Raw genomic sequence first — 22,506 nt, 5'->3', positions numbered from 1 at the left:
GGTCTTTTTCCCTCTTCCAGCCCCAAGACGGCTACCGCATGGTCCAGCAGTTCCAGTTCTTGGGCTGGCCCCGGTACCGGGACACGCCGGTCAACAAGCGCTCCTTCCTCAAGCTGCTCCACCTGGTGGACAAATGGCAGGAAGACTACGACGGCGGCGACGGACGCACGCTCGTCCACTGCCTGTACGGATGCCGATCGCAGCATTCCATCACCGCGTCAACAGTGTCCCCCCCCCCCGGCTTCAAATTCTATCATTGTGCTATAAAGTGCTAACATTCTTCAAATCAACTCGATTATACACTCCACTCATTCGTTATTACAGCGGCGCACTAGATCATGGCACATACGAGTGGCGCTGAAGAAAAGTGCTGCGCTAGCTCCCTCTGTTGCTTCCATGAGGAAAATGTAGCCATCGTCTGTAATGTGATTTTGCCATTTTAGGAACGGCGGGGGGCGCAGCGGCGTATTCTGCAGTGTCAACATTGTGTGCGACATGTTGCGACAACAGCGTAGCGTGGATGTTTTTCATGCGGTGAAAACTCTGCGAAACAACAAACCCAACATGGTGGACCTTTTGGTAAGGCGCGAGCGCTCACGCTGTCGCCTGGGCGGGATTCTGCTTATTTTGATTTTTGGCTTGACAGGAACAATACAAGTTTTGTTACGAAGTGGCTCTGGAGTATTTGTCTTCGGCGTAGAGGACGGCGGCGACACGACAGGGCGTCCTCACCCTCCGAGCTCCTATGCCGCTGCTGCTGCTGCTGCTGCAGGACAAAAACGACGAGCACGACTACTGACCGAGGAAAGATGTTGAGGACGTGTTTTGCACTGACAAAGTTCAAACACACACATTTGTCTATTTGTTGTGTGTTTCGTGCGGAGAAAGCCTTTCCCCCAATGTAATTTTTGGTTCCAAGGACTTGAAGACTGCGTGATAGACGGCGACAGACGTCCAATCCATTCGGAGACCCGACCGGACGGGACGTGCGTAAAATGCCAAAAGCCGTCTTGATTTTGGGGAGCCAGAGAGTTTGCTATTTTGTACATAAAAATGCAACAAAGCCACTATTTATTCTTCCTTGTGCTTATGAAGCATGCAGACACGTCTGGTGCTGATCTGTTCATTGTATTTATTGAAAAGTTGTGTTGTTTGCTCCGTAGATACCATCATTAAAGAAGTGGATATGTTCAAAGTTTTGCTCGTGCCTTGACTGAGGCAGATGCTTGAAAAATGACGTCGTGTATTAAACGCAACAATGAATCGGAGGAAACGGCAAAACAACCTTACTGTTGAATGACTCGCCTGGCTTGATTCAATGAATTTCCCGATTCGTAATATGACCTCATTGGCAGCCGTTGAAGGTATACGCACAAGTTAATGCATGGAAAACATCTTCAAAAATCAACAGAGTCATTTTTATGGGCCGCCATTTGCAGCCTCAATAGCGTACCGCACATAACATTGCTCATAAATATTCATGATGTTAGCAACTGTTGCTAGGGGAGTCCAACTCGTGTTTGTCCTTCATGCTAGATGCATGTAAATAGTGTACGAAGCAGATGTTTACTGAGCTAAACCTACCAATTCTGTCTGAAAATGACACCAAATTCACTGGTAAAGATGTGGAAGAACATACAAATGTTCAGTTAAGAGATGGCTTGAGTGTCGAGGGCTGAAAAAGAGCCGACCTGATCCAGAGTTAGCTTTTTTTATCGACGCCTTTTTCTTGTGTGCAGTGCCTTACGCCACTGACCATGACATTCACCTTTTTCAACAAGCTACCTATTTCCAACATATGCCCCGACTTTCTTATGTTTTATTTTCTCTGGTTGTCGTATGTCTCCGAGTATTCTTGGGGGTCATTTATATTGCTATTTTTGTGTAGCGATCGCAAATGCTACTTAGTGGAAGCCAACGAACACTTCATTTTTTCATGAATAACAAATCTTATTCTATTCATTTATTTACACTTCCCCCATACTAAGGTTGTTTCTTTAAAACAGAAAGTTGTTCATCTAAAGCCTACCTGAAGACATGAACAGGCAAACTACAAAAAGACCATGGCTAATTCATTTAAATATCCGTATTTTAGAAAAATAGCGATATAGAAATGTCAAAGCAGTAGTACACCCTACAAGTAACTAGGTACACACACAAAACCAATTCTTAATTCAAAATGCCACGCCAAAAAAGAAGTCAAAATATCAATATGGCTTACCTCTTCGGAGCAGGATTGTCGATCTGTAGGACCATGGCCCCCAACAGAATGTTTACTGCATATGAAGGTGAAAAAAATCTTTACTGTACATGAAGGTGAATGGCTTCACCTTGCTGGCGTTAAACTGTTTTTTTGGACGTCCGCACAGGTTGATCCGTTGTTCACAATTTTTCCTTTTTGGCTTCGGCAAACGTATGAAGAAAACAGCCTTCATTTGTCGTAATGTCTAGAGTCGTTTCTAGAAGTTCCATAGCAACAGTGTTTAATCGCCGTGTTCTTTTTTGAAAGCTTACCGGTAGAAAACAAGCAGGAATAACAGAGGTTTTAAGCGAGGGCGTGTCTATGTTGACCCACTTCCGGTTTACGATGGTGACCTCACGCAGCCTTGCGGTCTAAAAATAGCATTCGTGCGGTACAATATTCTCCGAGCTATCGATTCATACAACTTATGAATTGTTTCCGAAGGGATTGGAAGCCATTCTTCATTTAGAATACACTCTTTTCGAGACGGTGGCGCTGGACGTCTTTGTTGAAAAAAAACTCAAACTGACCATAAATGCTCAATGCCGGCCATCTGAGTTACTCGACTTCATTACAATGTTCCTCGTGCCATTCTTTGAAAATTATGTTCAATTATTATGATGCCCAGTGTTGTTAATAATGGCCTTATTTTTTCAGTAGTGACTTTCCTCATCTTTGCAACGCCGTTACAGAGGATGTAAAGGCGTGCGGTAACTTACTACGTTGGTCGAATGACGCGAGACAAGTGATAGACACGGACTCGCGGTGAGAGCAGAACAGGAGTGGGGGACTGGGGTGAGGAAACTCAGGAAAGGGAGTTGCGACGGCGTTGCAAACGCGATGCCAGGTGGCTCCAGCAGCCGACAGCCTACAAACTACTACGTCCACATGACGCTACGGTAGATATCGTGTATAAAGAACGAGATGCGACCTGATACTCACCAGCGTTAGTAAACAGCCGCCATCTTAGAGCAGTAGATTTCTCAGGAAGGCTCTGTTGTAGAGAACCTTCCTAGTGAACCGAAGTAACTTTTTATCTAAAAGACTCCTAAATCGGCAAAATCTTGACACGAATCTATCTTTCAAACAGTTTTTAAAACGTTTACATGTCAAAAGTAGACAGAAGGGAACTAATGCAATAACGGGAGCAATTTTAACAACATTAACGGTTGACTCACAACATTAAATGACTTGCAAACATAGCAAAGGTTACTATCTAGTTATCGCAATGTCCGCAATACCCCTGTGTCTAGTTAGGTTTAGGGCCAACTGTCCCAAAAACCCTTTGAACTTCACATAGTGGGATCTACGTTTTTTTTTTTTTTTTTTTTTTTTTTTTTGGGGGGGGGGGGGGGGTTATTTTTATTTTTTTTTGGGGGGGGGGATGAAAATTTAAAAAAAAAAAAAAAAAAAGGTAACACCAGTTACTTTTCCAAGTAACTAATTACTCTTACATTCAGGTAACTGAGTTACTAACTCAATTACTTTTTGGGAGAAGTCATTTGTAACTGTAAGTAATTACTTTTTTTTTTTTTTAAGTAAGATTAACAATACTGATGATGTCCAACCCCTGTAGATAGACTAACCGCAGTTTGCGTTTTTTCCGAGTTTTTTATTTATTTATTTATTTTATTTATTTATTTTTTTACATTGACCATGCAGTCTTCCTTCTGTTGATCGGTTTTAAAATGGTTTCATTGCCTGCCATTGATGGAGATAGACGTCCGATCGCCGTCAATGGCACTGACGTGATTATTCCATGCCGACAGTCCCGCTGGACGTCTATTACTTGTCAGTGGCGGTGAAGGAGTTCAAAAGATAGCTTTTTTTTTTTTTTTCTGTCACCTACCCATTCCACCCGAGTCCAGCGGATGGCGCTGCGGTGACTCCGGCTGCTTTGGCGCTGGCGGGCGGGCGTCCGGCCGTCGAAGAAGAAGACAAAACAAGGAAGTGATGACAGAAACTGGCGCGCAGGTAAGAGCCGATATGTCCAAACTTTCCCGAGTTTGTCGTTCACCGTCACAAAATGAAGCGGGCGGGCGGGCGGAGGCCGCTGAGGAAGAATACTTTGTTGTTTTCAGCTGTTTGCTCGACTGGACGGGCGTTGCGGCGTCGGCGACATCGAGCCTCGCCTCTTTCCTCCAGACGGCGAACACGCACCCGGAGGCAGACCCGGTCAGTCACACGCAAAAGCGCTGTCAAAGATGAATATCAAAACCCTCGCTGGAAAAGTTGGCACTTAAGATCTTTAAACCGTTACAAGTCAAGTGACTGTATTTTTACTCATTCAAAAAATGGAATAATAACAATTATTATCTGTGTTTATTTGAAATTTGTCCTCATTATTCTTAAATACACGTCTAGCGCTGTCAGTGGCAGCCAATGAATTCAATGAGTGCAAGGGTTAATTCAAAAGAAAGAGTTCATTCATTTAGCATTTATTTATATTGTATTATTCGGTCAATATTGCAATCACTGAAAAGTCGCGTCCTTTTAAATGAGAAACGTTTGCTCTTCCATCGCCAGCTGACATCACGTGTTTGCGTCAGGTGCGGTCGTGGAGCTTTACGGCACGGAGGGAACGGGTGAGCGGACTCGACGGGGAGGGCCTCACGATCGCTCTGGTAACGAACGAGCACGCACGCGCAGGTAAGACGGAGCTGCTCTACCACTTCCTGTGCCGCGCCGCGCTCCCCGCCGAGGCCGGCGGACTCCGCCTACGGACGGTCTTGGTGGACACCGACTCCAGTCTGGACATGTTGCGGCTGGTCGCCGTCCTGGACGCCAAGCTCGTCGCCGGTACGCCTCGCTAACCGACGTACGAGAACGGGCGCGACGCCGGTCTCGACGCGCTCGTCTTTCGTTTCAGCCGGAGCGCCCGGTTCGCCGTCGTCCCGCGACGCGGGCGTGCGCGACTGCCTGTCCCGCCTGCTGGTGGCGCACTGCCGCTCTTCGCGCGAACTCCTCTTCACGTTCCACGCGCTGGAGGCCCGGCTGGCGTCCGAGCCCGGCCCGGCGCTACTCTTTCTGGACAGCGCGTCCGCCTTCTATTGGTTGGACCGCGGCGAGGGCGGGGCCAGCGCGGCCAAACGGGAAGAGAATCTGAGCCGGTGTTCGCGGCTGTTGGCTCGACTGCTCGGGTAGGCGGGCGAACATTTTCGGGGCGCCTCCCTCCCGTCTTTTCCGTCAAACTAACGCAAATCCTCTCAGGGATTACGGAATAAGCGTGTTGGCCACCTGCCACGCCAACAGGAGGCGCCGCGGCCCGTCCTCCTTCTCCGACCTGTGTCGCCCTTGGCAACAGCTGGTCACCCATCGCGTGCTCTGTTCCAGACGAGAAGCCGACCCCGCGGGGGGCCGCAGAAGTCACGTCTTCAGCGCGCGCTGCACGTCGTCCGGAAGTAAAGTTTACCGAAGCTGCTCGTTCCGCGTGGGTGACGGCGGCCTGGAATTTCTTTGACCCCCGTGAGCGATGCCGTACATATCGTATTGAAGAGAATGATAGCAATAAAGTTTTGGAGCAACAATTGTGAACGACTTGTGTGGTGCTTTTCAAATCCCACGGATGAAGTCAGATCCTTTCCAATTTAGTTGACGTTGACATTTTCATGTTGTTGGCCTACGTAGAATTCTAGATCCAACTATCGGGTGACCAAACGTCTTCTTTTGCCCAGACATGTCCACTTTTCACTTCCAAATTCATCAAACTGTCCGGTTTTGACGGGACCAATTAGAATGTGTTGATATTTTGCGCAAATGAATACGGTACTGTGCTGCCTGTGACGCTGTCCCGGTCAGTTTTGCTGTTCTCAGTAACGGAAAACAGATGTCAGAGCAGTGTTCCATCGTCCCCCAATGCGCTAAAACAAAACAATAGTAAATTTTTTTGTTACATTAGAATTGTGAGGCTAGTTTGATTTCCATTATTTCACTGGAAAAAGGTGGCTTTTCTACAGAAGCAGTATAGGACATTATTTGGACAGTAAGAATTGGAAAAAATGCTATTATTTTGTTCAAGGATGCTTCGCTAATAGGCATTTTTTTAATAATACTAATTTCATTCCATTTTTTTACGTTATTCTCTTATTTCGGGAGAAATAAAGCCTGTTAAATAAACTGAGAATTTGTGTCTTTGGTTATACAGCTTTTTTTTTATTATTGAATTTTCTATCCAGATGGATGAGGCACACTTTAAATATATTAAAGAGATGAGGCATCTTTGAGTCAACTTGGAGTAAAATTGAAATATCTCGAGGTACTTTTTTTTTTGGGAAATCAAAATATGGTCACCCTATCTATCCAACTAATAAACGTGGTTGTTTCTGAAATTCTCGGAACTTTTTTGCGAGTCTGGTCCCGGTTGAATGAGGTCAGTGTCTCGGTGACCGTCTCGCTTAATTCGTCGTATCTGGAGTGGTGTTACCAGGATGCCAGGTGTGGGTGGGCATTAGTCTTACCTGGGGGGGGGGGGGTAGCTACAATGCTCAAGTAGGTCGAAATCCAGCGTAGGGCTACTACACCTTAAAAAATGTTTTGTTTTCTCCTTGAATAACTTGTTTTGATTTGGTCTAAACAAATAAAAGTTGATTTTATTTGACTGAGAACACATCCATAACTGAACAGTATGAACATGCAGGTGACAATGCTTTTTTTTTCAAGGTAACCTATTGTGGTTCCTCGGTTTTATTATTATAGTTATTCTTTGTCCCGCAGCCCCTTTGAGGTCCATTTGACCCCCTTAGAAAATGCACCAAAATCTGCAGGCAGGTCAAGACAGGTGCAATCTTTGATACCGTGTAAAGACAAATTCCAAATACACTATGTAGCGCCCCCTAGCAGTCATTCTTTGTCCCGCCGACGCTTTGAGCCCTACTTTGACCCCCTCAGAATGCTTCAAAACTCACCAAACCCAACAGCACCAACACCATAAAATGTTTAAAAAATAAATAAATATGCGTAAATGTGTGTAGAGCCCCCTGGGAACAAAACCAACCTTTCAAATTCGTTTCATTTAAAAAAAAAAAAAATTAAGGTGAAAGAGGAGGTAACACCGCAACGGTTAAAACACATCAGTATTATATGAATAGGATACCATACGCGACCCAGACTGCCGTTAGTACTACAGCCATTTTTCTTTTGGTGGTCAGATCGTGTCCGTGCCCCCCCGGTAACGCCCCTGTAAAATAAAATTCTGGTCATTTTGGTCCAGATTGGCAAAGATCCCGTCCGTCCTTTCGGGAATCCAGTTTGGTTCCTCCGATCGTAGTCACGCAAGTGTAGTCCGGATCCGGACGAATCGAAAGGCAGTCCGGGACTTCGGGTCTGATAACGCAAACCGAATCACCGCCAGCAGCGTATCCGTGCGCGGGAGGTCAGATGCACTTTTGACGCTCGCGGATCGACCGTATCCTGTGCGAACGCGTATTCGGTGGACACGCGCGTCACGGAGATAGACGGCGCCGGTAAGTAACGAGCCGGTTCGCTCGGTAGCTCCGTGGCAGGCAGGCGGGCGGACGATCGGCCCTACTTTCCCTCGCGCCGCTGACAGGCGGGCGGTGCTCGGGTCGCTCAAACATGGCCTCCATGATGGGTCCTCCGCTGTAACTTGAACGTTCGCGTTCCTCTTTTCCGATTCGCTGGGCGCTAAACGCCACTTTTGAGCGGACGCGATGAGCGAGCGAGCGGCGGGCGAGCCGCTGTGATTTGGCCCCCAAAGTCCAGACAAGACCGATGTTGGCCGGCGGCGGACGGACGAGTTGCCTGTAAACACGTCGCTTGACTTGAGCTCGTCTCTGCAGGCAGGCAGGCAGGCAAGCAAGCTGGAGAGGAAAAGGAGAAGCGCATCAAATCCGTAAGACGCCTCGCTCGCCGCTTCGGTGGGGTGGGTCGGCCTCGCCTCGGGGGCGCTCGGGTCCTGGACTTTGCTCGGCTTTCGACCGCGGGAGAGAGGGTCGCCTCGAGCGTCGCTGCTAGCCGCGCTAACGCTAACTCCCTCTAACCCCGCCGCTGAGCTAAATGCTAAGGCTAACTAGCGGCTGGCTACAGTGTTTACACGTTTCAACGCAGTTCGGCGTCACGCGTCTTCTCCGCCCAACCGCCACACTGACAGCCGCCGCCGCCGTTAAATCAACTTTTCCGCTTTTGGACACACACGTTTCGCTAGCTCGCATCTGTCCGTTGTTACGGGACACCACCTATTCCCTGCCCTGCCTGGTGAACGTCTCCTTTTGGCCGCTAAGGAAAAAAAAAACGTCTTTTTTTCTTCATGGCACCTACTCTAGGCACTTGCCAAAACACCGTATTGCGATATGTCATCTTTTTGGGATTCCAAACCTACCCATTCACGTGCCTTCTCCTGGCATGTTTTGGAAGTATCAGCACAGAAAGTTTCTTTTGTCAACAAAGCGGAGCCACCACTGCTAGATTTAAAGCCACTGTGCTTAGTTTAGGTCACTTGCTGATGATTTCCATCGCGGGAACATTAGATTCTCTCCTGTTGGGTTGTTCGTGACACTATTACCTGGATGCGAAACATGAAGTTGCTGTGATGATGCCGTATTGCCAAGTACAAGGACTGTGCCTAAACGATGTCAAAGGTCACACAATACACAAAGTTCATGTCATAAAGGTTACGCCTTCAAAAAATGCACATTCACGCCTAACAAAGTGACAAAAAAGTCTGTCACAATGTCCAACCGAGATTGTACTGTTTAGCAGTGTTGGGAGTAACGCCGTTACGTAACGGCATTATTTTTTCAGTAACGGGGTAATCAAACTAATTACTTCTTCCGCCGTTACCGTGACTGACGGTCAAAAGCGGTGCGTTACTTACTCTGAATGAATTGAAGAAACTACCAGCCGTGTCGAGTCGACTCTCTGCTCTGTTGATTTGTCATCCAAGACTTGGGGTGCGTTCAGGTTCCAGAATAGCGCACGTACTTCTGACTCCAAGCTGTTTGTCCCTGTTCATTCAATTACACAATGCTTTCCAAAATTTGGTAACGTTTCTGTGTTTGCTACTCCTGATGCTAGCCTCGTTCCCATCACCCACTGTCAGCCAGCGATAATTCTGCTTCCATCTTGAGGACGGCAGACGCTTTGAAGGTGAAGTGAATTGTCGGGAAACGAGCCTACCTAAATGCAGCCCCTCTAGAGATGCGATGGAAGTGATTGTGATTGGCTGAGGGTTAGAGTCATGTGTCGTGATAAGCCAATCAGAGCCGGTGATTTCACAAGCAAACCGGAACAGCGCAAAACAGATGCACAGGGTCGGGATGGCAGAGCATTCAGAAGAAAAATTGTCCTTTAAGAGGTGGAGATATAGACACTATTTCAAGTTTGTCGAAATTAAAGGAAAGAACCTGCATGTAATGTGTCATTTATGTCCCGGGGCAAAGCTTTTGTCGACATCTGTGCTAAGCAATTCAAATCTGCTGAAGCACCTAACAAGTTAACTACCTGTCTGTTCTTCTCTATTCCACTGACTCGAATACTGCTTCGAAAATTTCAAAATCTTTGCCATACAACAAGTTCTTTTTAAAGTAACGGAAATAGTTACTTTCCCTGGTAACTAATTACTTTTACTATAGAGTAATTCAGTTACTAACTCAGTTACTTTTTGGAAGAAGTAGTGAGTAATGTAGCTAATTGCTTTTTTAAAGTAACGTGCTGCTGTTTAGGTAGTCTGCAAAGTACGTTGGCAATCATTCCGAATCGGGCCTTCCAAGTGAACGAACGACTTCGACGGACGGAATTCCGATCGGCACATTGCTACACGCGGTGCGTACGTTCGACGAGCGGGTGCTGACTCGATCTCGGGTTTTGTCTCAGAATGCCGGCAGAGGACAGAAGAGCGCCGCCTCCTGTCACTCGGGCCGGACGCAAAGCCGCCGCGTCGGAGAAGCGGCCTCGCGGGCGACCCCGGAAAGATGGCGTAAGCGGGCGCACCGCGCCCGTGCCTCCCCCTCCTCCTCCTGCGCCTCCCCCTCCCAAATCCAGGAAGAAGTAAGTGTGCCGAGCGTCGATCGCCAACTCGGTCGATATGTGTTTACGCTGCATCAGTGCGTATTTGCACGGACGACATTTCTTTTATCCGGCTTAAAATTGGGATCGGGTGCACAGTGTTGCGGGACGCTCGGGCATCAAACGGCCGTCTGGTAGGAACAAATGATTTTGACCTGCGCAGATTGAACAAACCTATGGAGAGATTTTGTGTCAACAAAACATCGCTCCATTTCTATTTTCAACGTTAGCCTTATTTCATGCATCGTTCTGCCGTCGGGACTTTCGACAATCGTAACATCCTCTCTGATACAGAAAGGTTCAGTCTTAAGCTCGCTCTGTAAGAACAGAAACTCATTTACTGATGTCACGCGGTAAAGAGGGTTTGTTTATAGGGTTAGGGTTTCTAATCTGATATGATTATAAATTGATGAAAAACACCCCTCCGGTTCAGAAAGGAATCCCGATTGGAATGGCCTCTCTCTGGTTGAATATTCAGAATGTACACAAAGAATTTTTGATCGGAATAAATTTCTCCTAGTAAACAAAGCCAATGTCGCAGGGTACCCGACTGGGCTGTTCAAAAGAAATTTGGTCGGGAAAGATTGTCATTCTGCCAAATACGACAGTGAGCGAGTGCGCAGCACATCCGCTTTTAGCGACAGGTAAGACGGCCTAAATTTCTTTTCCTGTGCTCCTAAAGGGGGAGGAGTCGAGGCCAAGCCCAGGTGGAGGATGAAGAAAGTGTGGACACGCCTTCTGACACGACCTCAGGTGAGGATGAGCACGTGGAGGCGGCCAATGCGACGACTGGACATCAGAGGACGAAAGTGAGGCTCGTATGTTTGTCAGCAGAGGAGGCCAAGAGCGGACGGCGCGGCTCCGCCTCCAGAAGGAGATCCCGCACGGAGCCCGTCCCCGAATCCCCCGGCGTCGACGAGCCCGCTCCTTTGGCCCTTCCGTCCGTCTCGGAGGAGGGCGCGCCGGAGAGGAGTCCTTTGGGCCCGCCCCTTTCTCCGCACGGCCCGAGCCCCGCGGAGTCGGTCGGCGACTCCGGCCTCCCGCGGTCGCCCCGCCTTCGCTCCGAGGACGAGGACGCGCCGTCGCCGCTCTTCCGCCGTTCCGTGTCAGAAGACTCGGGGTCCCCCGCTCCTAGCCCGGGACACACCGAAAGACGGTGGGTGCGCACCTGGCGAGGATGCGCGCGTCTCCGCGGTCCTCACCGTCGCCGTGTCTCCGCAGCCTGCGGCAGTGTGCCTTCTGTCACCACGGCGACCGGCCCGCTCTGGGACAGGGCCCCCTGGTGGTGTTCGGACCCACGCCGGGCTACATCCCCCTTCACGTCCTCAGCCGCAGAACCTCGTCCGACCGCGACGGCGATTGTCACGATCACTGCTACCGACGCGGCCAAGCCGCGCACACGTGAGTGGACGGGTGACGGCAAGAATAAAAAGAATGGATTCCATTTTGGGATGAGAGGTTTTTAAAATGTATCAACTCTTTGGTCGCCGCTGACTGCGAGAGACATCCAATCCATCTTGACCGGGTCTCTGCCGGTCCCCAATCAAATTGGATGGGATATCCATCAACATGATCATTCACCGTTATGTATCCCAGTTCAAATAAATGTCATAACTTTTGCTGTCAATGGCAGTGAATCCGTTAAAGCGGAAGTTCAGGATTTTTGACATTAGGCTTAATCTTTGAGTTAGCAGGGGTTTAGTTAGTTGATGGAGTTGATTTCAAAAAATTCAATTTCGTTTTTTTAGGGCTCCGGAGTGGCTAAGTCAATGGCCCCGTTATAGCATGCCAATAAGAAAACGATACAGATCTATGAACAGATCCGACATAGTCAAATAAATTCAAAACACAGATCATTGTTTCAAAACACCCACTCGGCCAACACAATGTCACACCAAACTGCCACAATTCATTTCATTATGCAGGATTATATTTTTAGAGGCGTAATACCACCCCCAATAAAGAGGAGCGCTTCGGTCACTCGTTCTTAGGCTGTATTCGAGGAAAGCGGGAAGTCGGACTTATCCTGCTCGGAGGCTACCAGTTGGCTGATCGCCACAAGTTGGTTTTGTATTTTGGCCTTCAAAAGACATTGTGACCTCCAGCATACCTGTGCTGCGATCAAATAGTGGAGGTGTATTAATAATATTTTTCCAGATCAGAGGTTGGGAACTCTGACTTCCCACCTTCCTCGAATGCAGCATCAGTCTGCTGAGTTAACCGACGGCGGCAACATGGCGACTGTGGAAACATACAGAAAAACAGGCAAGGGAAAGTTCCCGCAAATTCCCTGTGAAGAACGAAGAAAAATATAAACCGGTCACTTGCTGCTGGCTATGACATAAAATTCAGCGGTCCAAAAAAAAAAAAGATGTGATATCGCCCCGCCCCGCTCCTCTGCAGAGCTTCTGGATTACAAATGTTGCTGTTCATACTGCAATTATTGGCATGCATTGGTAAGTTTTAATAATTTTATCCTGAAAACATAGCCAACACTATTGATTGCATGGGTCATCCATGATTGTCATGTGTGCATATGTTGTTTTTTAATGGCATACTATAATGGTGCCATTGACTTGCGCTAGCTTAGCCACTCTGGAGCCCTGAAACTAACAAATAACTTGCAAACGAAACGGAATTTGTTGAAATCAACTCCACCAACTGACTAAACCCCCGCTAAATCGAAGATTAATGTCAAAAATCCGGAACTTCCCCTTTAAGGGCTACGGACAACAACGTAATCCAGGGTTATAAGGATATCGCAATGGATGTATTATGTTCGCATGTCGATCACCACCTTTGCGTACTGTATGACGAGTCTTACAAAAAAAAAATCTGCACATCTTTGGCAAAGGTTGATGTGTAAAACTCTATATCTGTTTGTCTTTCCGTAGGAGCAGCAGTCCAGCACAGTGCGGTAAGTCGTCTTTGCTGACGTCTGTCGTCAGCTGCGGCGCCGCAGCGCGATCAGCAATTTCTCGTTTTCCAGAAGACGAATCTTCCTCGCAGTTGTTGGAGCAGCTCGGCCCCATCGGCCTTCCGCACGACATCGACGTCCAATCGCTGTTTGACCCCACAGGTAGCCGTCATTATAGAGTGAGTGCGCGCTTGTTAGGTGTGCTCATTTTGACCCGGGCGCGTACACGCAGGTCAGTGCTGTGCCCACTTTCAGTGCGCCGCCTGGTCCGAGGGCGTGCGTCGCGGCGAGGGCCAGTCGTTGCTCTACGTGGACAAAGCCATCGACTCGGGAAGCACGCAGGTCGGTTTGAAACGTTTGAGGCCGCCGATTCCCGCCGAACGCCAGCACTCGCGACTGATCGAGATTGCTCCGCTTGCGCAGGTGTGCGTGTTCTGCGGCGGTCTCGGAGCCTCGCTGCGTTGCCAAGAGGCAGGCTGTGGGCGGAGCTACCACTTCCCGTGCGCCGCCGCCGCGGGGGCGCATCAGGACTGGGAGCACAGACGCACACTGTGCACGAGACACGCACACGCAGGTACGCCTCATGCGCGCGTCGCCACCAACTAGGACGGGAGGTGCGGAACTTTAGTCCACGTCTCCAGATTTAGTAATACGACTTCTCCCACGTCCGCACATTGCGGACCGATACCATCCAGCCGTGCGCCTCTGGGCTTTCTGCAGGTGTGAACAAGCGTTACCGATCTTTGATTTCAGCGGCTCGGTGGTGCGCGTCATGCTCGCGCGACGACGACGACGTCGGCGATATGCTGATGTGCTGTCGCTGTGGTCAGCGATACCACGCTAGATGCCTGGCCCCGCCCCTCACTCCCTCCTCCCTGATCCGTGCCGGATGGCAGTGTTCTCCGTGTCGCGTGTGTCAGATCTGCAGGTGAGGCGCGCACGTGGGGGCGTACGCACACATGCACTCAGTGCGCTGCGATGTAACTCGCATCCCTCCCATCGTCTCCTTTAGGTTGCGTGAGGAAACGTCTGTGTTACTGGTGTGTGCTCGTTGCGACAAAGCTTACCATACCCACTGTGTGACTCCTCCACTGGATCACGCACCTGACAGTAAATGGATCTGCCAGGTGACGCTCGTGCCCACACACAGACACAGACAAACCCTTTGCTCCAGCTGTCTAACGTTCGTATATATTCTTCTCCCAGAACTGTCGGGTGTGTCTTCGCTGTGGCGTGAGGTCATCGGGTCATTGGGCCAGTCACCCCTTCCTTTGCGTGTCGTGTGACCCCGCTCTGCCTTGTTCTCTCTGTGGTCGCACTCCAGACTTGTGCTCGTTACAGGACTATGTGACATGTGTCTGCTGCTACAGGTACGGACCTTATTTCCTTCTCTTTTCTTGCCAGAAAAGTCTCACCGATTTGCCGCTTTTGTGTCGTAGGTGTGTCCACACCCAGTGCATTGGCGTCAACGCAACAGAGCGTGACAACCAAAGTTTCGTATGCTCTACCTGTCGGCTTCAGAAGGCGCAGGTCTCAAACAGTCCTGTCGGAGACCAGCGACTCACTCCCGCGCAGGTGGCAGATGTTGAAAGCCTTACTGAAGTTCTCCCCATAAATACTACTGCTAACAGCCCAGGCCAACTCTCATGTTCAGAGCAGGCTCCAACTCCGACCGAGGTCACGAGACTGTCACGTGGAAGTCCAACATCTTCTCCATCCATTGCAGAGCTCCAACAAAGTCCAACTCCCCCTTGTCCTAGCCCCGCAGAGCAAAGTCTAAGTATAGTACTGTCTCCCTCTCACCCGACAGGGCAAGGACTGAGTATAGTCCTTTCTCCCTCTGACCCCGCAGAGCAACAGCAAAGTGCGATACGGTCTCCCTTTCACAACACTGATGAAAGACTAGGTCAAGTCTTATCTCCCTTTTACTCAACAGAACTCCATCGAAGTCCAGCCCCCTCTCCTTCCAGTACCACAGAGCAGGGACTGAGTGTAGTGCTTTCTTCCTCTCACCCAAAAGAGCAACAGCAATGTACAACACCATCTACCTTTCACGCCACCGACCAAAGACTAAGTCTAGTCTTGTCTCATTGTCCCTCCCTTCAACAAAGCCTGACTTCATCACCACCTTGGGCCACACAACTAAAATCCAGCCAACCATCCTCTCCTTCTCTGGACCCAGAGCCACAGCATGGACTTAGTCCAGAACCATCTCCTTCTCACCCACCAGAACTTGGACTATGTCTAGTTCTGTCTCCCTCTGACCCAGTGGGGCTTCAGCGTAGTCCAGAATTATCCCCTAACCCAGGAGAACATAAACAAAGTCCAAAACAATCACCTAGCCCTGCAGACCCCCAGCAAAGTCCAGCACCATCACCCAGTACTTCCACAGTGCTGGGACAAAGTCCCCTGCCATCAAATGCGAACCTCAGAGAATTTTCACGAAGTCCGACACCATCTTCCATGAACAATACAGAGCCTCACCGAGGTTCTTCATACGGTACTGAGCTACGGACAAGTCACTTGACACCAACACAACATGGAGGAACTTCACCAAAATCACCATATGAGCCTACAGACTTCAAACCAATAGCGTTATCGTCACACCCCACAGAGCTGCTACAGAGTCCTGTTCCATCACCTTCTAAAGCTCCAGAGCTCCAGAAAAGTCAAGTTCTACCTCCTACAAACACAATAGAACAGCTAGGTCCAGATCCATCTCCTAATATCACAGAGCTCCAACCAAACCCAGCCCCATATTCTTCAAGCCTAATAGAGTGCCAGCAAAGTCCCGTCCCATCTCCTCATGCGAAGGATCTTCATCGAAATCCAGTCCAATCTCCTAATGACACAGAGCTACAACAAAGTCCACTCCCATGTCCTAATATCAAAGAGCTCCAGCAAAGTCCAACACCTTCAAAATCTTCTGTTACAGAGCTCCATCTAAGTCCAGTCTCGTCTCCTTCTGACACAAAAGATCCCAATCTAAGTCCAGTCCCGTCTCCATACGACACAAAGGATCCCCATCTATGTCCAGTCTCGTCTCCTTTTGACACAAAAGATCCACATCTATGTCCAGTCCTTTCTCCCTCTGACACAATAGATCAACATCTAAGTCCAGTCCCGTCTCCTTCCGACACAAAGGACCCACATCCGAGTCCAGTCCCGTCTCCTTCCGACACAAAGGACCCACATCCGAGTACAGTCCGGTCTCCTTCCGACACAAAGGACCCACATCCGAGTACAGTCCCGTTTCTTTTCGACACAAAGGACCCACATCCATGTCCAGTCCCGTCTCCTTCCGACACAAAGGACCCACATCCAAGTCCAGTCCCGTCTCCTTCCGACACAAAGGACCCACATCCAAGTCCAGTCCAGTCTCCTTCCGACACAAAGGACCCACATCCAAGTCCAGTCCCGTCTCCTCCGGACACAAAGGACCCACATCCATGTCCAGTCCCGTCTCCTCCGGACACAAAGGACCCACATCCATGTCCAGTCCCGTCTCCTCCGGACACAAAGGACCCACATCCAAGTCCAGTCCCGTCTCCTTCGGACACAAAGGACCCACATCCAAGTCCAGTCCCGTCTCCTTCGGACACAAAGGACCCACATCCAAGTCCAGTCCCGTCTCCTTCGGACACAAAGGACCCACATCCAAGTCCAGTCCCGTCTCCTTCGGACACAAAGGACCCACATCCAAGTCCAGTCCCGTCTCCTTCGGACACAAAGGACCCACATCCAAGTCCAGTCCCGTCTCCTTCGGACACAAAGGACCCACATCCAAGTCCAGTCCCGTCTCCTTCGGACACAAAGGACCCACATCCAAGTCCAGTCCCGTCTCCTTATGACACAAAGGACCCACATCCAAGTCCAGTCCCGTCTCCTTCGGACACAAAGGACCCTCATCCAAGTCCAGTCCCGTCTCCTTCGGACACAAAGGACCCTCATCCAAGTCCAGTCCCGTCTCCTTCGGACACAAAGGACCCTCATCCAAGTCCAGTCCCGTCTCCTTCGGACACAAAGGACCCACATCCAAGTCCAGTCCCGTCTCCTTCGGACACAAAGGACCCACATCCAAGTCCAGTCCCGTCTCCTTATGACACAAAGGACCCACATCCAAGTCCAGTCCCGTCTCCTTCGGACACAAAGGACCCTCATCCAAGTCCAGTCCCGTCTCCTTCGGACACAAAGGACCCTCATCCAAGTCCAGTCCCGTCTCCTTCGGACACAAAGGACCCTCATCCAAGTCCAGTCCCGTCTCCTTCGGACACAAAGGACCCACATCCAAGTCCAGTCCCGTCTCCTTCGGACACAAAGGACCCACATCCAAGCCCAGTCCCGTCTCCTTCGGACACAAAGGACCCACATCCAAGCCCAGTCCCGCCTCCTTCGGACACAAAGGACCCACATCCAAGTCCAGTTCCGCTTCCTTCCGACACAAAGGACCCACATCCAAGTCCAGTGCCGTCTCCTTCCGACACAAAGGACCCACATCCAAGTCCCGTCCCGTCTCCTTCCGACACAAAGGACCCACATCCAAGTCCCGTCCCGTCTCCTTCCGACACAAAGGACCCACATCCAAGTCCCGTCCCGTCTCCTTCCGACACAAAGGACCCACATCCAAGTCCAGTCCCGTCTCCTTTCGACACAAAGGACCCACATCCAAGTCCAGTCCCGTCTCCTTCCGACACAAAGGACCCACATCCAAGTCCAGTCCCGTCTCCTTCCGACACAAAGGACCCACATCCAAGTCCAGTCCCGTCCCCTTCCGACACAAAGGACCCACATCCAAGCCCAGTCCTGTCCCCTTCCGACACAAAGGACCCACATCCAAGCCCAGTCCCGTCTCCTTCCGACACAAAGGATCTAAATCCAGTCCAATCTCCATCCAGTGACAAAGAAGAAATACAAAAAAGTGCACTCCCAAATCCTTTCATAAGAGATTTCCAGCAAAGTCCAAAACCATCTCCCTCAGATATCATGGAGCATCATCTAATTCCAGTCTCACCGATGTTGAAGGCCACAGAGATCCATCAAAGTCCAGCACAATCTCCTTCTATTACACAGAAACTCAATCTGTATCCACCCCAATCTTCTAACGTCGGAGTGCTGCATCAAAGTCCAGTCCCATCTCCCAACACTGCCCAACCCCAGCAAAGTCCAGTCCCTTCCTTTTCTAACACCACTGAGTTCCAACCAAACTTTCCTTCTAAATTCCCAGAGATCCCACAAAATCCAATACAAAGGACCGATAATATAAGTGAGCTTCCGCAAAGTCCAGTACCACCTTTCTCAAAACCTACGGAATTTAAGCGAGACCTGGTCCCTTCTGCTAATGACACAGAGATTCATGAGTGTCCAGTGAGTCCTCTCCCATTTGCCTATAAAGTTAGAGAGCTCCCTCGTAGTCTAACACCATCCCCTCTGAACACCGCCGAGCTCCATCAAAGTCCATCTAATCTCAATGAGCTTCACCAAAATCCAGTCCCATCTCCTCATGTCTCTGAGCTTCATCAAAATTCAGTACCATCTTCTAATGTGGTAGAGTTTCCAAAAAGTCCATTACCATCTATATCGAGGCCCTCCGAGCTCCAGCAAAGTCCAGTCCTATCCCTTTCTAAATTAATAGACATGGGATCAAGTCCAGTATCCTCACCACCAATCACCACAGCACCAATCACCTCAGAGGTCCACCTAAGTCCAGCACTGTCATCATCCGTCTCTGCGGAACTCCATGAAAGTCCGGTGTCATTGCGCTCAAGCAACGCAGAGCCAACGCCAAATTCCAATTCAATAAAACTTGACACTCTTATTGATGGAAAGAGTTCTGGAAAACATTCAAATCCTGCACCTGTTTGTAGAACAAACCTAAAAAAAGTTGCACTGCAATCTCCATTTGGTCCGAATGAGACTGTAGCAAGCCATGTGTCTTGCTTTGAGTCTGCAGAACTCCAGGAATATACCGCTGCATCTCCGCCTAGTCTAGGCCATGTGAAGAAAGACCTGCTAGTCAATCATCTTTGGGAGTACAAAGAGAAAGACACAAGCTCCCCAATACCTCAAATTTGTTCCACACCCCCTCAGTTGCCTAGTGTTCCTTTGGACCCGCAGGAAAACTCTGTCCTTTTGATGCCTACGCCACCTCAGCTAGGTTCTCTATCCATAGATTCAACCAGGGAACATCTTGCCACAAGAGTGTTCCCCAGAACTGTTGTGCAGGATTGTACCATGTCCTTGCTTAGTACACGCAGATATGACAATGAAGCAAACCCTGAGAAGATCCCTTCTGATAGCCGTGTCCTAGATGATGGAATACAGCTTAGCAGACCCTGTGGTCCTGCCGATGTCACCAATGAACCACCAATACTCCAAATTCATCAAGGGAAATGTAATCCTGATCTGCATAGTCCTTCACATGTCGTAACAGCAACTCAGCAGAGTCCTACAAAAGTTGTTGAAGCTGCACCTGGTCAATCCTCTCATCCAATTACATATACACTGGACCTCACAGCAGTCTGTAACCGCTCTCCTTGCTGGCCCCGTTCAGCTCCCTGCAGCCCCTCAAGCGCCCCACTTAGCTGCGTACCACGTAGTCTGTCACAGCCTGCGAGTCCAGCACAGACTTCCTCGACGCAACCTACCAAGTCTTTGCAAGCACAGGTGCCTGTTGCTTGCCAGTTTATTGCACAAGACACCTTCACAACTGCCTTCTTTCAAGATGGCACCCGCATAGAACCTAGACCTGCTGATGTTCGACAAAATCTAAACCTGGATGCGCCGAGACCAGGAACAGTTCTTCATAGGTCTGCCATTGTCGTGCCCTCAACCTCGAAATTTTCACGGCCGCAGAGCGAGCAGTCGCCTGCACCGGAAAGCCTTGTTCACCAAAGCACTTCAGTGTACCGCAGTAGCCTCGCTCACGTGTCTTCTGATGCTGAGGCTGCGAAAGGCAGCCCAGAACATATCCGTACTAGCGCTTCGCGTTCAGATGAAATGCCCTCTAGTCCTGCCGACGATCTTTGGGCCTCACGTGACACGATGACGGATCGGGCCCCTGTCAAACGTTTACCGGCTAGGACAAGTCCTTTGAGCCAACCGGGTAGCCCTGTGATGCTAACAGGTTGTTCTTCCCAGACGCCAGCCAGCCCCTCATCAATTCTCTCCACTCACAGGGGTACTGTCCTACCTCAAAAAGAAGATACCAAGACAGCAGTTAACCATCCGTGCCACATTAGCGGGTTTGAAAGCAGTCCTGGTCCAGGGGGTGGTTGCAGTACAACTGGCTATGTACATGATCCAGAGCAGCCTCAGCTCACACAATCTGGTCCCTTGCAGGTCTTGACTCGCAGCAGTCCACCTGCTACAGAGCCTTTCTGTTCAACCTCTCTGAGTCCTACGCACTGTAGATATGTTGCAGACAGCTCTGATAGCCAAGCTCTGAACAACATTTTCTTGGAAGCCAGCGACCAAAGTTCCTTACAAACTGTTACGGCATTACGGACATTTGCTCTCACTAGCCCTAGCCCGACTCCAACACAGGCTGATGAAATTTGTCCCGGTTGTGCACTTGCCAGCAACGAATCAGACTTAATAGGTGCCTCCCAGGATGAGGACTCTGTCATTGGGAGTTCACTTAAACTTGATAATAGTTCAGATGCGCCTCTGGAATCTTTGAGTTGCCTATCCGGTGGCCCGTCGGCTGCTAGCCAGGCTGTTACGATGCCCCTGACACCTCTAAGACCCTTGAATGAAAGACCAGCTAGCAGTACCACTCTGCAAGATGCTGAAACGCCTAAAACTATTTCCCCTCTGGAAACGCTCAAGAGTTCCCCCCCTACTTGCTCTCCACAAGACGTCGAAGTGAATAAGAGCTATTGTTGTAGTCCTTCCAGACTTACTAAAGCCGAGATCGCGCAATGTCCCGAGGAACCGGACACCAGTTCAGCATTTCACACCCGCGCTCAGTCAGAAAGCAGCCCTCCGCTGACTCCTACCATTTTGTCTAACAGGGAGTGCACCGCGAGTAAGTATGGTTGAGCACGGCCACAATCTCCTTTTGAATGACTTTCAGACGTGACCAAAATTATTTGTCCAACAGCTATGGTGGAACAGGAAGAAAATCTCGGCTTATACAAGAAGACAGAAGGAGAAATACTGGACAAGGAGCAGAATGAAGAGCGAACGCAAGAGGAGAATAGGGCGCACCACCGGAAGAATGATGAGGAAGATCAGCACAAAGAGCATCAGGAGGAAAACCGTGAGCTCAGTCGTTCAAGGCGTCTCTTATCAGGTATGAAGTTGGCAGTCTTTTATTGACTGTGGTAATGATGATAACGACGTTCTGTATTTTCTTAGGAATCTATTTGTCGCCTGGTGATTCCGCTGCGTTATCCCCCATCTGCTTCCATCCTGCCTCACCCTCCTCACACTCACCTAGCAGCTCCACTTCACCGTTGCCTGCCGCGCTTCTACATTGCGACGTCTCCTCGGATGTTTCCCTTCCCCTCGGCATAGCGCCGGAGGCGCTGGCGTCTCCAGACGAGCAGAGGGAATGGGGATGCGAGGACTCTGGTACGGCTGGGTTGTCCCCCAAGATACCGGAAAGTGTCCCATCCCATGGCGGCTCCTCCGAGAAGGATGGCTCAGTCATGGGTGTGGTTACAATCGGGCCGAACCGGAAGGAAGCGAGGGAAAGTAGCAGCGACGGGGAGGCAGAGCAGTCTTTAGACGCTGAGGTCATGAAGCTGTTGAGCTCGTCGTCTGTCGGCGTCACGCTGCCGTCCTCCGTCAGTCCCCCGCCTTTCACCGCGCGAAGTCTCAGGATGCCCCCTCGCTCTTTGCCCCCATCGGACGAGCTTTCCATCCGCCTCAGACAGTCCCCTTTCTCCACTGAAGCGTCGCCGGAGACGTCCCCCATCAGGGTGCCCATCTCGCCACCACCACTCTCTCCTCCTTCGCCGCCCCTTAGCTTCAGTCCTCCGTACCGAGAGTCACCACCTCTCTGCAAGGTGAAAACATTACTTGTTATTTAATGCGGTAGTTGTCCAGTAATACCGTGTATTTTTTTTTAATAGACTCCTCCAACTACGGTGATCCCGCTGACCCGTAAGATTGGCATGGGCAAGCCAGCCATCTCAAAGAGGAAGTTCTCTCCTGGCCGGGCCCGGGTGAGGCAGGTAGGTGTGACGTCTGGACTCCGCGTGACGGTTCTGTACAGACCTGTCACCCGATTGCTTGCGTGCATGCCGTCATCGTAGTAACGGCATCATCTCGAGGTGTTTTCCGTTTGTCCGTTGTTTTCACTTCCCTGCGTTTTGCCTTT

The 22,506-nt window shown here is 49.9% G+C and overlaps 3 protein-coding genes across 12 annotated transcripts in view; all 3 read left to right on the top strand.

Moving 5' to 3' along the window:
* LOC130908476 (receptor-type tyrosine-protein phosphatase mu-like) overlaps window positions 1-2,315 on the top strand; it is a 50,139-nt gene extending 47,824 nt beyond the window's left edge. For 2 of the 8 annotated variants that reach the window (XM_057823925.1, XM_057823922.1), the window contains 3 exons: window positions 21-184; window positions 444-579; window positions 647-2,314. In XM_057823925.1, the coding sequence (XP_057679908.1) occupies window positions 21-184; window positions 444-579; window positions 647-700 (354 nt within the window). In that variant the 3' untranslated portion in view covers window positions 701-2,314. Of the gene's footprint in view, window positions 1-20; window positions 185-443; window positions 580-646 lie in introns of all 8 variants that reach the window. The other 6 variants (XM_057823929.1, XM_057823927.1, XM_057823923.1 and 3 more) reach the window with 4 other exon arrangements.
* A 1,446-nt stretch (window positions 2,316-3,761) lies between these two features.
* xrcc2 (X-ray repair complementing defective repair in Chinese hamster cells 2) lies at window positions 3,762-6,618 on the top strand. Of its 3 annotated transcripts, XM_057823933.1 has the most exons (6): window positions 3,766-4,216; window positions 4,324-4,417; window positions 4,792-4,827; window positions 4,892-5,041; window positions 5,112-5,382; window positions 5,453-6,616. In XM_057823933.1, exons 1-6 carry the CDS (start codon window positions 4,196-4,198, stop codon window positions 5,700-5,702), a joined length of 822 nt encoding a protein of 273 aa, XP_057679916.1. In that variant the 5' UTR covers window positions 3,766-4,195; the 3' UTR covers window positions 5,703-6,616. The 3 variants fall into 3 exon arrangements, with proteins under 3 accessions (XP_057679915.1, XP_057679916.1, XP_057679914.1); XM_057823932.1 differs by having other exon boundaries at window positions 3,762-4,216; window positions 4,769-5,041; window positions 5,453-6,618; XM_057823931.1 differs by lacking the exon at window positions 3,766-4,216 and having other exon boundaries at window positions 4,223-4,417; window positions 4,792-5,041; window positions 5,453-6,618.
* A 1,166-nt stretch (window positions 6,619-7,784) lies between these two features.
* Window positions 7,785-22,506, top strand: part of LOC130908703 (histone-lysine N-methyltransferase 2C-like) — a 37,948-nt gene continuing 23,226 nt past the window's right edge. Inside the window, 16 exon segments of the mRNA XM_057824417.1 lie at window positions 7,785-8,093; window positions 10,073-10,246; window positions 10,947-11,017; window positions 11,096-11,420; window positions 11,486-11,665; window positions 13,159-13,181; window positions 13,254-13,343; window positions 13,414-13,523; window positions 13,605-13,755; window positions 13,935-14,109; window positions 14,194-14,308; window positions 14,388-14,551; window positions 14,621-21,207; window positions 21,283-21,474; window positions 21,540-22,192; window positions 22,259-22,360. Of these exon segments, the coding sequence (XP_057680400.1) occupies window positions 10,074-10,246; window positions 10,947-11,017; window positions 11,096-11,420; window positions 11,486-11,665; window positions 13,159-13,181; window positions 13,254-13,343; window positions 13,414-13,523; window positions 13,605-13,755; window positions 13,935-14,109; window positions 14,194-14,308; window positions 14,388-14,551; window positions 14,621-21,207; window positions 21,283-21,474; window positions 21,540-22,192; window positions 22,259-22,360 (9,111 nt within the window). The 5' untranslated portion in view covers window positions 7,785-8,093; window position 10,073.

This window comes from Corythoichthys intestinalis, chromosome 20 (assembly GCF_030265065.1).
Source record: "Corythoichthys intestinalis isolate RoL2023-P3 chromosome 20, ASM3026506v1, whole genome shotgun sequence".
Lineage (NCBI taxonomy): Eukaryota > Metazoa > Chordata > Actinopteri > Syngnathiformes > Syngnathidae > Corythoichthys > Corythoichthys intestinalis.
The sequence above is the reverse complement of the archived record's forward strand: the minus strand, read 5'-3'. Positions and strand labels throughout refer to the sequence as shown.